Source organism: Caenorhabditis briggsae, assembly GCF_000004555.2.
Source record: "Caenorhabditis briggsae complete genome, chrI, whole genome shotgun sequence".
NCBI classification, from domain to species: domain Eukaryota; kingdom Metazoa; phylum Nematoda; class Chromadorea; order Rhabditida; family Rhabditidae; genus Caenorhabditis; species Caenorhabditis briggsae.
The window spans coordinates 6,902,391-6,915,863 of NC_013489.2; the positions used below are offsets into that span (position 1 = coordinate 6,902,391).

The following is a 13,473-nucleotide window of genomic DNA, read 5'->3' on the forward strand; positions in this document are numbered from 1 at the left end:
CCCGGCCGGTTCGGCCCGTTCGAATTTAAGAAAAAACAGAAATTATTGAAGAATTATTTGAATTTATTTCGGCGCTAAGGTAGTTGGGGGGGGCCACTTTTTTTTTCGTTTTTTGAGGCTAATTTAGTGTCTCTGGGGTAGAAAAGAGCGGCGAAGAAGCCTAAGCCTATTTTTTAGACAAATTCCCATCTAAAATCACAAAAAAAAAATCTGAAAAAAAAAATCTTCTAAAATTTTTTTTTTGAATTTGGCGCCAAAATGCGGGTGTCCCAGAGGAAAAGAAACAAGGGGTTTTTGCCTAAGCCTATTATTTAAAACAAAAAACAAAAAGTTTTGAAAAAAATTTCAGCCAAAAAAGTGTTGAAATCGGCGAAAATCAGTGAAATTTGCAAATTTTTGGCCAAAAATTTTTTTCAAAACTTTTTGTTTTTTGTTTTAAATAATAGGCTTAGGCAAAAACCCCTTGTTTCCCTTCCTCTGGGACACACGCATTTTGGCGCCAAATTCAAAAAAAACTTTTTCTTAACATTTATTGATTAATGACATTAAAAACAACAACAATTTTCGGAACCATCGAAGAATTTTAAGTGAGTGGATATCTTCTAGCGATCTCAGCCCAAAGCTCGTAGAGCTTCGCCTCTTCGTGGTGCTTGAAGTGCCATAAAGCTTCAAACCAGTGATCATCCCATAAATCTCCTTTAAGGCCGCACTTTGGCTTGATTCTACGCTTCAAATGGCTCCAAAGCGACTCAACTCTCTGCGTATGGAGACCAGTGGCAGGGTCCACAAAATTTTGAGAATGGTTCACTGTTTTATGATCATAACCTAGCGCCGCGAGTCCGTTGTATCCTCGCCAACAGTCAGTGATGACTGTTGTGCCTGGAGCAACATATTGTTGAATGATTCTTTCACACGTTGCTTGATCTCTTTTATCGACGATTTCGATAAAAACGGCACGAGTGTTATTCTGGATACCGCCTATTAACCATCCATTACGAACGATCCTTCCCACATTATACTTTCTCTTGACAATGTTTGTTTCATCGATCTGAACCGTCTCTCCAACACCTCCGATCATAATTGCGGGCTGATATAAACTCTCCGCCATGATATCCCTGAACCATTGGCACCACTGAATTACTGTCTTTTCCTCAGTTTCCAAAGTTTCTGCCAACTCTTTCATCACCATCTTTCCATTCAAATAGAGGAAGCTACACAGAAAAATCTTTTTACGGCTTCCACGTAATCCCTCAAAGAAAGTTCCCTTCAAATATCCAGTTTTGCAGTTGAAACGTGAATTTCGACATGCTCGTTTGTAACACTCAAATTTCTGCTTGCAAAACGCTCCTATAAACAACTAATTCGCATGAAATAAATACTTTTAATCTACTAACCAGAGGCATTCTTTTGCTTAGAGATTTTTCTCGACTCGTGACAAGACGGACATGGATTTTCTCTCCAGAGCAAGCGAGATACTCATCGAATTCGTCGTCGGTTTTGTTGGCTAGCTCCGGCCAGGTTTTGATTAGGTTAAAAGACTTTAAGTCTAATATAGCCGCAACGGCAGTCATAGCGAATATTAGAATACTAGCTAATAACAGCGAATAACAGCAAAAACAGCTAATAACAGCTAGCATTTTCGAGCTACAGTAATCTAAATTTAGAGTGAGCAAGAAATTTTGTAGTTCTCGAGGACGAAGAATGATTTTAATATTCCATTTTCAGACTTTAAAAAGGAATTTTGAACAAACGTGGATCCCAGAAAACAAAAACTTCCGAGAAATGAGCGAAAAATCGGTAAAAAATACAAAAAACCGGTAAAAAAAATTTTTTTTTCAGATTTTTTTTTGTGTTTTTAGATGGGAATTTGTCTAAAAAATAGGCTTAGGCTTCTTCGCCGCTCTTTTCTACCCCAGAGACACTAAATTAGCCTCAAAAAACGAAAAAAAAGTGGCCCCCCCCAACTACCTTAGCCCCTTTATTTCTTAACAAGTAGCATAACAATGTAAAAACCGTATAAATGAACAAGGGGAAACAAAGAAATGGAAACCGGGGGAGAAAATTAAAGCTCATATCAACAAATCCAACAAAAAAGATAGAAAAGTAGCATAAAATTAACTAGAAAAATCACTACAATTAGTGAGAGAATCAGTCGAGCTAGTGTGGAAATTTCGTGGCTATTTGCGAACCCAGAACGACCATCTCCACACGCTTGTATAGTAATCTTGTTCTTGTTTTATCTAACAAAAACGACGCAGTGCTGAACGTAGTCTCACACATGGCTTCACTGGGAACAATCGAAAAAACGAAAAGTGCTGCTGAGTACAGTCCGGGGTATTCGAATCTTTTTCTTTTCCAATACTCCTCAACCGATTCGTTCGTTGAAGGATCGTAGTACTCGGAGAGATATCTTGAGATTTCCGAAGAAGTGGATTGCCGGCCGGCTGGGCTTTACCGGCCGGGCTGGGCCGGCCCGCCGGCCAGCCCGTCAGATTGCAACCCTGCGTTTCCCGCTTTTGTGTCCCCCGCTTCTGTGTCTCCCGCTTTCGTGACTCCTGCTTTTGGGTGTCTCCCGGATTCGTACGGTCTCCTCAAATCGAACTTCTTCGCGGAAAAATGGGCGGGGCTTTGTTGTCCGCGGGAGCGTATTTGCTGACACCTGAAAATTTATTTTATTTTTTCGCAATTTCCCAACTTTTCAGACTCTTTTTCGACTCGTTTCCTGTGAAAATGTTTGCTTTTTTGTAAATTTAGGTCCTGAAATTTCTTTAATGGCATAAAAATACGTCGGAACGCTGTAATGCGTAAATCAGTTCTCGCAATTCAAAATGCTCAAGCTAGTCAATTTGTGCTGTTTTCTTCTTCTCATCTCGGAATGCTTCGCGACTCGATTCTTATTTGGTGTCGACGTCAAATGCGATCTCGACGACGTTTTCTCAATGACAATTTCCCACTGGGAAGATGATGACTGGCCACTAGATGATGATCAAATCGCCGATCGGGTGGTTGTTGATGCTCGAAAACATATTTTCCTTTATCAAAAAGGAAGTCAGGATGGAGATAGTGGAATAGAATTCGAGCCTTATGGATGGTTTTATCATAATTGTACCGAAAATGGAAGATTTGTGAAGTACCGTGTCAAATTGCCTGATACCACTATGGCGCACGGATTGGAGTATATCGAGTATTCGCTTAACTTGCCCGACAAACAAAATAACTGATTTTCTGAATTCTAATAAATCTTTTTGGTCTTTTTTTTCACTTTTTTTGAGCTCATGACTCAAAATCTCTTAAATATGTTTTCTCAACTCTCTGTTCGTCGTTTATCGTTTTTCAAATCTCATGACTCAAAATCGTGTCTTCAGATGTCCATTTATCAGAAAATCGTTTGCACTGGCGGCCGAAAGAAACCTGCAAAATCCTATTCATGGCAAAGCATCCTTCACGAGTTTGAAGCTGGAAAAGGCGCGTTTGTAGCAGTCAACGCCTTCAATAATGCGCTCCGCGTCAGCTTTGATGATGTAGCCAGAGAGGGCATTCTGGTGAGACTAGACTCTGCTTATAGCTATGAAAAATCAGAATTTTTTGCAGTTTGAAACAATTGTCCACGATTACGACCACGTCTGCGACGGTGTCAAGTGTAAATGGTTCGCACGTGTTCTGAAAGTCTGTGGTTTTTATGTTCTGTCAGAATTCGTCGGGAGTTCGACCAGGTTCTGGATTCATTTGCTTTCTGATGAGATTTGCCCACTCGGAGAGTGAGTAACTTGACTTGACACCAATTTTTCAAATCAAGATGAATATTTCAGTTCGATGAATCCAATTGATCTGAAGACCAATATCTATGCTCCACCACCAAATGTTATGAGCCTGTACCACGATGATTTGGATAGTTTTATGAAGAAAACAATCGATGATGAAATGATTGGAGAATTGGGTCTGTCTCCCGGTTACGATGAGAATAAAGAAGAGCTCGTCAAGTCTCGTTTCCGCGTTGGACAGCGCCTGGAGCTTCTCAACTACGCAACTTCTACAGAAATACGTGTCGCACGTGTTCAGGAAGTCTGTGGTCGTCGGATGAACGTTCTGGTCACCAAGAAAGACTATCCAGGAAGTCTTCCGAATTCAGAAGAGGACCGTCAAGTTCAAGGCTCCGGAACTCAGTTTTGGATCGACGAGGAGAGCTTCTTTGTGTTCCCAGTTGGTTTTGCTGCTTACAATAACTACAAATTGGTTGCCACTGAAGAGTATATACAGCACACTGCCAAAATTACTCTGGCTTTGATGAATGGACAGGAGCCAGAATATCATATAGACGACATTCGATTCACCGATTTATCAAGAGAAGATGTTGATAAAGAGAAATGGGAAAATATGAAAGTCGGACTGAAATTCGAGCTCATAGATCCATTGGCTCAGGAATTCCGAAAACTCAACGTGGCATCGGTTATCTCGTTGTGCAACAGCAATGGATATATAATTGTCGGAATCGATGGACCCGATATGAACGATGAGAGTTTTCCACTTCACATCGACAACGTCTTCATGTTCCCTGTTGGATATTGTGAGCAGAATAATCTGAAACTGAAGAAGCCAGATGGGTACAAGAAATCGTTCAAATGGGATGAATATCTGGCCGCTGAGAATGCCCAACCACTTCAAATTGAACTTTTTAGGCCGACGCCACCTCAGGAGAGACTTGACAAGTTTCAGGTGATACAGTCAATAAATGTGATGTAAAATTCTCTAATTTTCAGGTCGGAATGCGTCTCGAAGCAGCAGATATGTGCGAGAACCAACTGATCAGTCCCGGCAGAATCTCTTCAATTCACGGACGAATCATAAATGTCAATTTCGATGGATGGGAGGAAACGTTTGACGAGCTCTACGATATTAAGTCAGTTTATGCGCTATTGTCAATTTTCACCGAAAAAAGCACCCGAAACATGCTTTTTCAATGTTAAAAAGCTTTAAAAATGAACATTTCCAATATGTCGTAATTGTATACATTTAAATTTTTCAGCTCCCATGACATCTTCCCCATCGGCTGGTGTGAACTCCACAACTACGTTCTTCAGCATCCAGGCCGCAATAATTAACTATTATTTATCTCTTTATCTGGTTATCTGTCAAATACTTCTTTTATTCATTACTTTTTATATTTACCCGGTTATTCTATTAATTCTACCTCCTCTGATACTCCTCAAAATCTGTCGAACGGGTCTTTCTTTTTTTTTACTAAATATGCAAGTAAGCAATTAAAAACGACTGAGTTTAAGAATTCATTTTCACTCACTTTAATCTTACGCTTATGAAAATTTTATTTTTATTGTTTTCTATAATGACTGGCTGGTTATCACCCAGTACGTCTTATCTATGTTTTCGTTAGAAAAACTGCTGTTTGAATTGAAAAATTGAATGCTGTCGTCGAAAAAAAGTCAAGATTTTTCTGTAGTTGATCTGAAATATGTCATTTTCAGGTGAAATTTTTTTTCATTAAAAAATTGAATGTTTTTTTCATAGTTATCATAATTCTTGATATTTGTATGTCTACAGAAACCTTCTATTTTCGTTATTTCTTCCCTTGTTGTCAAGACCGTAACATTAAAAATACCGTATTTCCTCTAATAGAAGCCCATGGGCTTCTATTGTTCAACCTCTCTCTCAGGGTGGGCTTCTATTTTTCAATGATTAATTTTCAAAAAAAATCTTGAATTAGACGATTCGGAAGTTAAGAATTCTGAATTTCGGTGTTTTTTGTAATTTGAAGTTTTCATTCTGCAATTCTTAACCACAAAATTACCAATTTATGAAATTCTGAGATTCCAAAATCTCTGAATTCAAAATTCAGGAATTCTGTATATCAAAAATTGAGAAATTTTCGAGTTCTTAAATCACAGTTCCAAAACTTCTGGAATTTTTCTTTACCGTATTTTCTCGAATAGACGCCCATGGGCTTTTATTAGAGGGTGGGCTTCTATTTTTCGAAGCACCTCATGTGGTGGGCTTCTATTAGAGGTGGGCTTCAAATAGAGGTGGGCGTCTATTAGAGGAAATACGGTATGCTTATTTTTACTGATTTTCGTCATTTTCTTCCCACTATTTCGAATCGAGGATATCAACATTTCTAGGTTACGGTAGTTGTCGTTTTGGGACCTTCAGACACGACCATAGCTCCGATTTTTTACTACTTTCTATTTTAGTGATTTTTTCCTCAACGAATTTTTCCAATTCCAGATAAAAATGGCTGCTGAAGACAAGTTCGAGTCGGTTCTCTCGACTCGCTACTGTAAAAACAGTCCTCTCGTCTCGATTCTTTCCGAAACCAACAAGGCGACTCTCTGGCGTCAACTCTGGATTTGGTTGGGCGAAGCGGAGAAGGAGCTCGGCTTGAAACAAGTCACGCAGGAAGCCATCGATGAAATGAAGTCGCAAAGAGACAATTTCGATTGGTCATTCATTCGTGCGGAGGAGAGAAAACTGAAGCACGATGTGATGGCTCACAACCACGCCTTTGGAAAGATCTGTCCAACAGCCGCCGGAATCATTCATCTCGGGGCCACGTCTTGCTACGTTCAAGACAATGCAGATCTCATTGCTTACCGTGATTCCATTGACCACATCCTCAAACGTTTCGCCACTGTCATCGATCGTCTCGCCCAGTTTTCTCTGAACAATAAGGAAGTCGTCACTGTTGGACGCACTCACTACCAAACTGCTTCTCTCGTTACTGTTGGAAAACGAGGTGTCCTTTGGGCTCAAGAGCTTCTGATGGCTTTCCAATCCCTTGCTGAGTTCCGTGATAAGATGCGTTTCAGAGGAATCAAAGGGGCCACTGGAACCCAAGATTCCTTCTTGACACTGTTCTCTGGAGATGAGGAGAAGGTGGAGGCGTTGGATGAGCTGGTCACCAAGAAGGCTAACTTTGCCAATCGATTCTTGATCACTGGACAGACGTATTCAAGACAACAAGACTCTCAGCTAGTATTCTCTCTTTCACTCCTAGGAGCTGCTGCCAAAAAAGTCTGCACTGATATTCGTGTACTTCAAGCGTTCGGAGAGCTTCTAGAACCTTTTGAGAAAGATCAAATTGGATCATCCGCGATGCCATATAAGAAAAATCCGATGAAAAGTGAACGATGCTGTGCGCTGGCCAGAAAACTCATCAACGCTCCACAAGAGGCGTTGACTATTCTGGCGGATCAAGGGCTGGAGAGAACTTTGGATGATTCTGCAGGAAGAAGAATGTTGATTCCGGATGTGCTTTTGACGGCAGAGGCCCTTCTTACCACTCTTCAGGTAGTTCTTGTAGGCCACAGTAGCCTACCGTGGGCCTTGATTTTTGTAACACTGCGTGTTTCAGAACATCTTCGAAGGGCTCACCGTCCAAACCGACAATGTCAAGAAAATCGTTGAGGACGAGATTGCATTCTTGGGATTGGAGAAGGCGATGATGATGTTGACCGAAGAAGGTGTGGATCGTCAGCAAGCGCACGCTGTGATCAGAAAGACGGCGTTGGAAGCGAAACAGCTACAGGCGACGCAGAAAGTCGATATTCGACAGACGATGGCTGATCCTTTCTTTGATTCGGTGAGTTTTGAAAAAAAACCTTCAATAAATGAAAATCTAGTTTATGACCTAAAAATCCACATCTAGTTCATGACCTAAAAAGCCAAATCTAGGTCATGATCTAAAAACGAAAACTAGGTCATAACCTCAAAATACAAATCTAGGTCATGACCTGAAAATGAAAATCTAGAATAGTGGAAAAGAGCATTTTCTAGGTCCGCGATCGTATCGTCGGCCTCGTCAACAATCCAATCAACTTCACCGGACGATGCGTTTCACAAACGGAAAATTTCATTGCCAAAGAGCTGAAACCCACAATTTCCAAGTATCTGGATCAGTCGGCTGCAAAAGTTCAATTGGATGTTTAATCCTTTTTTGTTTTTTTTTTCTTCTTATTGCTAAATTTGCGTAATAGATTAGTTTTGAATATGTTGTTTCCCAGTTTCCGTCTCTCTTCCGGTTTTCACTTTGAATAATATACTCCCGATTTCCCCCTTTTCCAGGATATTTCTCTTTTTTTTAGGCTGCGGATACATCCCCTTTTCAATGCTCTTTTCCTTTTAAAATTTTCTCAAAAAAAAATATGCAGAAGTTTCCCAGCAGGCATAATATGTTATCCGCGGAGGAGGCACCGTATCAATCGTGTTATTGCGAGGAGAATGTGTACAAACTTTTAGAGAAATTAAAACCGAATTTGGACGATTTTTTCGCGGTTTTAATTTCGAACGACATCAAGATGATACCGTTGTGGAAGCAGAAAGCGGAGAGGGATCCGGAGTAAGAATTTGAAATAGATCAAATTCGGTCTCAGAACTTCTTGAACTTGCGATTCTTGAGCTTTTGAGTTCTGAAATTTCAAAAAATCTAAAATTTTCGGATTATTGAATTCTGGAATTTTCAATATTTTGAATTCTGTTCTCGGGTTTCCAATTTCACGAGTTTTTAAGAATGCTAAAGTTCCCAAAAATTTGAAATTTCTGAATTTTGGAATTCTAGAGGATATGTAATTGAAATGTTTCTAAATTTCGTATTTTTCTCAATCTGGCGGATTTTCAAAACTCTTGAATTTCTGATATTAAAATCTAAAAATTCCTTAATTTTTGAAGTTTTGAACTTGGGGTTTTCTGAATTTCAGACTTTTTGAAATTCTGAATTCCTGAACTTCGGATTTTCTGATTTTCCGGTTTCTTGAAAATTCCTATTTAATATGTGGAGTTTCTCACTTTCCAGAAGTTTCGTTCTCTGGGACTACCACGTCATCACAATTTCAAAGAATTCAGACGGATCCGCGAAAGTCTATGACTTTGATTCTTGGATCGATTGGGGTGTGGATTTTCAAACGTATTGGAATCAAACAATGAACGAAGACGAGATGAAACAATTTAGAGAAAAATATAGAAGGTTTTTAAATTCTGAATTTTCTATAAATTTTCTATAATTTCTTTCCAGAAAATTCCGTATCATCCCAGCCAGAATCTATCTCTCCTTGCTATCATCAGACCGATCTCATATGCTGAATCCCGATGGAACCTACATGAAACCCCCTCCCGAATGGCCTCTTATACAAAATTCCACCAATTCGAATTTAATGAATTTGATCGATATGAAACTAGAATTTCCGGAGACAATGGTGATGGATGAGACGGAAATCCGCCGATTTTTTAGTGATGCATAATTTATTATAAATATATCAGATCAACAAATCAATATTAGATCGATAGTTATTATATGAAATTATTAAATACAAATTATTACACTTGATTCTCTATTTTTACGGATTCTCACTGTCCCATACGCTCCCACGGATCAAAATCAGGTCCCTGGTTTCGTGTGGTCGTTGCTTCAACAGAATACAGCTTTTTCTGTTGAAGTCTTATCGGGGTTCCATAAGCCCTTGCACGTGGTTTGTCTACACGGGCAGTTCCATCAAACGAGATCAGCTTTGGTGGGATCGCGCCGACGTGACGCTTCGAACCGCTTCTTTTGATCTTTGCTAGCTGGAGTGACGCCTGGAAACTTAACTTTTTTGAAAAATAATTTTTCCCCGAATTCTACTGTAGTATTACGGTATTTTTGCTTTGGAGTGCGGTTCACCTTTGGTACATTATCATTTTTCAACAAATCGTCCAAAAGTCGGTCCAACTCGGCCTCCTCGGGTACAGACAACTGTTTGTTCTTTTGAAAAGCGAGTTTTTGATCGTCGATTTTCTAAAAGTTTTCTGGTTTTTTTGTTGGAAAGTTCGCTCTATTGCAAACCGTTTCAGCAAAAAATTGCGGTGGAGCACGAGTTCTTGGATCTTGTGTGGTCGTTGTAGTCGTTTTTGGACGCTGAGTTGGTGATCGCTCCTCTTCCGAGTTGTACTTTTCGAACGAAGATGGGGATTTCTAGAAAAATTCCCGGTCAAGATAGCTTCTGAAAAACTCACTACACTGCCGCCACGTGGAATATTCTTAACCGACAACTCGACTTCAGCCACAGACCCATGGAATTCCTGCCCAATCGGCTTGATTCGATTCAAGTAAATCACTCCAGAATCTGGCAAATCTCTCACTTTACCCCTCATAAACTGCTGATTCGGATACATTGCCGGCGGATGGAGCTGCGGATTCGTGGGGAACATGTAGAGCATCGGCTCGGCTAACGATGACGTGGCAAACGCCACGGAGACAAGGAGAGGGAGAAGCATATGAGAATTGATAAAGAAAAGAAACTGACGTCGTCTGTGATTACAGAAGGGAGGGGCGATCTTGAGAAACCGAGAGAAAACAAGATTCCCAAGCGTCGTTCTTATCAATTGACGACTCGCGACTCGTTGTCGCAATTGGATAATAGATGCTAGCGTTGGGAAACGAAGAAACTGGATCTCGAGGAAGTTGGACTTGGCAAATTTTTTATTTATTTCGCATGCAATCTTTTCGGGCAAATAGAAAAAAAGAATACATAAAAAAGAAAGGATCTAGCAGACACAGAATCCGTAGTTGCATGGCAAACCGTGGCAGTTCTCGACGTTGTCTTCGCCACCGTTGCACTTTGCCACGTTGCAGAAGTTGGTGAATGCGTCGGTGAGCGTCATGTTGTGCTTGGCGTAGGCGTTGAAGCAGTCACACGTGGCAGTTATGGTGTTGCACGCGCCGATGAAGCCTCCGCAAGCGCTGTCTTCTTGGCATGGCCATCCATAGACACATGAGTTGCAGTTGCAAGTTCCGGCCAATGCTCCGATACACTTTCCACTTCCACATCCTTCATCCGAGTAGCAAACGGCAGACGTCGAGCATGTGGTTGGTGGAGCGACGGTGGTGGTGTTGCCAGTCTCGGTTTCAGTCTCGTTGAGGCTCAAACGAGCGCTGTCGAGCACGATTTGAGAGTTGGTTGAGACGATGCTGGACATGATTCCGAGGTTTTGAGCGTTGGCGGCGAGAGCGGTCATCTGAAAAATGAATTGTTCATTAGCTGGAGCGCCGTATAGGAAGTAACCTCAGTGATAACGAAATTGGCTTGATGGATAAGCTTCTGAGCTTCGGCTTGAACTTGTTGAGCGTAGTTGTTGAGTGTCTCGAGCTGTGAAATGGTGAGTGGGGTGACTTCGACTTCTGGGGATAGCTCGCCGGATCCTTCGCCAGATCCTTCTCCGGAGAACTCGCCGGACGCTTCGCCGGATGCCTCTCCAGATGCCTCACCACTGAAATCGTCCTCGACGACCTCGACAGCGCGTTTCGAACGGATTGGGTCGGTGGCTGGGTGAGCGAGAGCGGCTGAAAAAGTCAAAGTTCCATGAATTTTCAATGAATTAGGGTAAAAACTAACCTCCGATGAGGAGAAGAGCGAAGATGAACGACGAACGCATTTTCCAGAGACGACTGACTGATGAGAAGGTCGAATAACATCAGTTGCAAAGTTAAAAACATTGTCTTTGCTGGAAAAAGGTTTTTTCGCGGGGTAGATCGAATAGAAATCTGGGAGAGTTGAATAAAAAACTATCAAAAACTATCGGAGGTCTAAAATACCGGAAAAGCTAAATCCTATGAGTTTTCGGTTTTCTTTTTTTAGAAGGCAATAATTTTTATGATAAAAATTCGGATTTTTCGCTGAAAATACTGGGTTTCAAGCCTAAATTGCAACCCTGGCACGGTTATTTAGCACATTTGGATGCGGTCGTGAGAAAAACCATGCGGCAAAACCGTGCCAGGGTTGCAATTTAGGCTCCGCCCCTGACTCCGCCCACTTTCCTCCGGATTTTTTTCCCCGGAAATTTTTTTCTCCGGAATTTGCGGGGTCTCAGGCGGCGCCCGGAAAAGTAGAAAATTTGAACCTGGTATTCATTTTTTTTGAGATTAAAAAAAGGTTTACCTGGTTTTCAGTATGTAGGAGACAGCTACTGTCTATTCAATAAAACGTGGGCGCGCCGCAGGTTGCAAAGTGACACGCCCCTTTATGAAACGCGTGAGAAGAGAGAAAAGTGAACGCGTCGCAAAAAGGGGCGTGTCACTTTGCAACCTGCGGCGCGCCCACGTTTTATTGAATAGACAGTATCGAAAGCAAAAAATTCTAAAAACTAGAATTCGTCATCTTAATATTCAGAAAGTAACCCCAGATCATTCATCTAGAGAGGTCGGAAAACAATAAAATGTGATAAATGTTTTATTCAAGGAAAAATTGTAAAAATCTAAAAAGAACAAAAATAAAATGACTCATAAAAATTCAATTGAATAAACATTCTACATTTTTATTTCAAATCCCCAAATAAAAAAGTTCTAGACAGTTTCTGCAATTTTCTTGAGCTCACTGGCCGAAATATCCGCACAATTCTCGTATCCATCATTTTCTTCTTCTTTCTGGAATAAACTTTAATTTTTTTAAAATATCCCTCTAGTTAACAAGACCTTATCATCCTTATTGACTCCGCCCTTCTTCGATTTCATCGACTTCTTCGACTTCTTCACCGATTTTTTGTTCGACTTATCTTTTTCTTTCTCTTTTTCCTTCGATTCCTCTTTTTTCTCTTCCTTCTTTTCCTCCTTCTTTTCTTCCTCATTTTCCTTCTTCTCCTCTTCTTTCGGCTTATCTGGAGCCGGTCCAGGGGGCGATGGAGTGGCTTCAGGTGGGACGGTAACAGTGACATATTCTCTTTTCGGAAGGTTCCTAGGAATATTACTTCGTGAATCTGATGACATCGAGTTTTTGCTCTTGAAGTTCCGCTTCTTTTTTACGCAGGAAATGAGCACCAGCACGGATAGAAAAATGCAGTTGAAGACGTGAAGAAACAATTGGGAAGATGAGTCCAACTGCAAAAGTCCGTGTATCCGGGTGTCCAGATGCCGCCAACTTACTTTCATTCTGAAATCCAGCTTCTCACTTTTTCGAGAATTTGTATGAAAGGAATTTGTAAACTAATCACTGGATAACAAATCGAGACCTACGTGGATCTCAGTGAAGCCCTAGTTCTTTTTGGGTGGTTCTAGTTGACGTTGAAAATTGAGAGTTTCAGGAAAAGATTTAGGTCAAACACAAGAAGAACTGAACAAAAATTTGAGAGCAGTTTCCAAGTTTAATATTTGAATTGGAGCATAGAAAAAAGAATTTTCTGATTTCCGTATTTTTTCTAGTGCCCATCCAAACCATCAACTTTGAGCTCAATTATCTCAATTCTTATGCAAGATATTAAAAATTTGTCCACTGATAAATTATATCACCAATATTTCATCCGTTAACCAAATTTTGACACCTTTCACAGGAATCAAGATAATTGAGCTCAAAGGGGATAGTTCGGGAGAACTTCTTTTAGAGTAAAGGACGATATTCCATAATAAGGGTTTCCAGAGGAACTTGAAGGACTCTTTGAATATAAAATAAAATTGTATCGAATTTTTCAGAATCGGAAAATCCCAACATATTCGAAATTCTG

The 13,473-nt window shown here is 40.5% G+C and overlaps 8 protein-coding genes across 8 annotated transcripts; 4 read left to right on the forward strand and 4 right to left on the reverse strand.

The window, feature by feature from the left end:
* Nucleotides 1-583: 583 nt before the first annotated feature.
* CBG21915 lies at nt 584-1,571 on the reverse strand (the record flags this gene model as incomplete). The annotated part of the gene is made up of 2 exons (XM_002629832.1): nt 584-1,264; nt 1,395-1,571. 2 exons carry the CDS (start codon nt 1,569-1,571, stop codon nt 584-586), a joined length of 858 nt encoding a protein of 285 aa, XP_002629878.1.
* A 130-nt stretch (nt 1,572-1,701) lies between these two features.
* Nucleotides 1,702-1,821, forward strand: CBG25466 (the record flags this gene model as incomplete). The annotated part of the gene is made up of 1 exon (XM_045236869.1): nt 1,702-1,821. One exon carries the CDS (start codon nt 1,702-1,704, stop codon nt 1,819-1,821), a length of 120 nt encoding a protein of 39 aa, XP_045100487.1.
* Nucleotides 1,822-2,828: 1,007 nt separating this feature from the next.
* CBG21916 lies at nt 2,829-5,099 on the forward strand (the record flags this gene model as incomplete). The annotated part of the gene is made up of 6 exons (XM_002629833.1): nt 2,829-3,191; nt 3,366-3,542; nt 3,592-3,758; nt 3,810-4,731; nt 4,758-4,897; nt 5,024-5,099. The coding sequence occupies 6 exons, from the start codon at nt 2,829-2,831 to the stop codon at nt 5,097-5,099; spliced, it is 1,845 nt and encodes a 614-aa protein (XP_002629879.1).
* Nucleotides 5,100-6,243: 1,144 nt separating this feature from the next.
* On the forward strand, nt 6,244-7,938 carry CBG21917 (the record flags this gene model as incomplete). Its single annotated transcript, XM_002629834.1, has 3 exons — nt 6,244-7,299; nt 7,364-7,591; nt 7,786-7,938. The coding sequence occupies 3 exons, from the start codon at nt 6,244-6,246 to the stop codon at nt 7,936-7,938; spliced, it is 1,437 nt and encodes a 478-aa protein (XP_002629880.1).
* A 242-nt stretch (nt 7,939-8,180) lies between these two features.
* Nucleotides 8,181-9,236, forward strand: CBG21918 (the record flags this gene model as incomplete). Its single annotated transcript, XM_002629835.1, has 3 exons — nt 8,181-8,347; nt 8,807-8,971; nt 9,020-9,236. Coding segments are annotated over 3 exons (549 nt in total), but the record flags the coding sequence as incomplete, so codon positions are not given.
* Nucleotides 9,237-9,351: 115 nt separating this feature from the next.
* CBG21919 lies at nt 9,352-10,257 on the reverse strand (the record flags this gene model as incomplete). The annotated part of the gene is made up of 4 exons (XM_002629836.1): nt 9,352-9,579; nt 9,665-9,778; nt 9,827-9,955; nt 9,997-10,257. The coding sequence occupies 4 exons, from the start codon at nt 10,255-10,257 to the stop codon at nt 9,352-9,354; spliced, it is 732 nt and encodes a 243-aa protein (XP_002629882.1).
* A 270-nt stretch (nt 10,258-10,527) lies between these two features.
* On the reverse strand, nt 10,528-11,415 carry Cbr-cpg-3 (the record flags this gene model as incomplete). The annotated part of the gene is made up of 3 exons (XM_002629837.1): nt 10,528-10,998; nt 11,046-11,323; nt 11,376-11,415. The coding sequence occupies 3 exons, from the start codon at nt 11,413-11,415 to the stop codon at nt 10,528-10,530; spliced, it is 789 nt and encodes a 262-aa protein (XP_002629883.1).
* Nucleotides 11,416-12,322: 907 nt separating this feature from the next.
* On the reverse strand, nt 12,323-12,904 carry CBG21921 (the record flags this gene model as incomplete). Its single annotated transcript, XM_045236893.1, has 3 exons — nt 12,323-12,403; nt 12,452-12,853; nt 12,899-12,904. The coding sequence occupies 3 exons, from the start codon at nt 12,902-12,904 to the stop codon at nt 12,323-12,325; spliced, it is 489 nt and encodes a 162-aa protein (XP_045097436.1).
* Nucleotides 12,905-13,473: the final 569 nt, after the last annotated feature.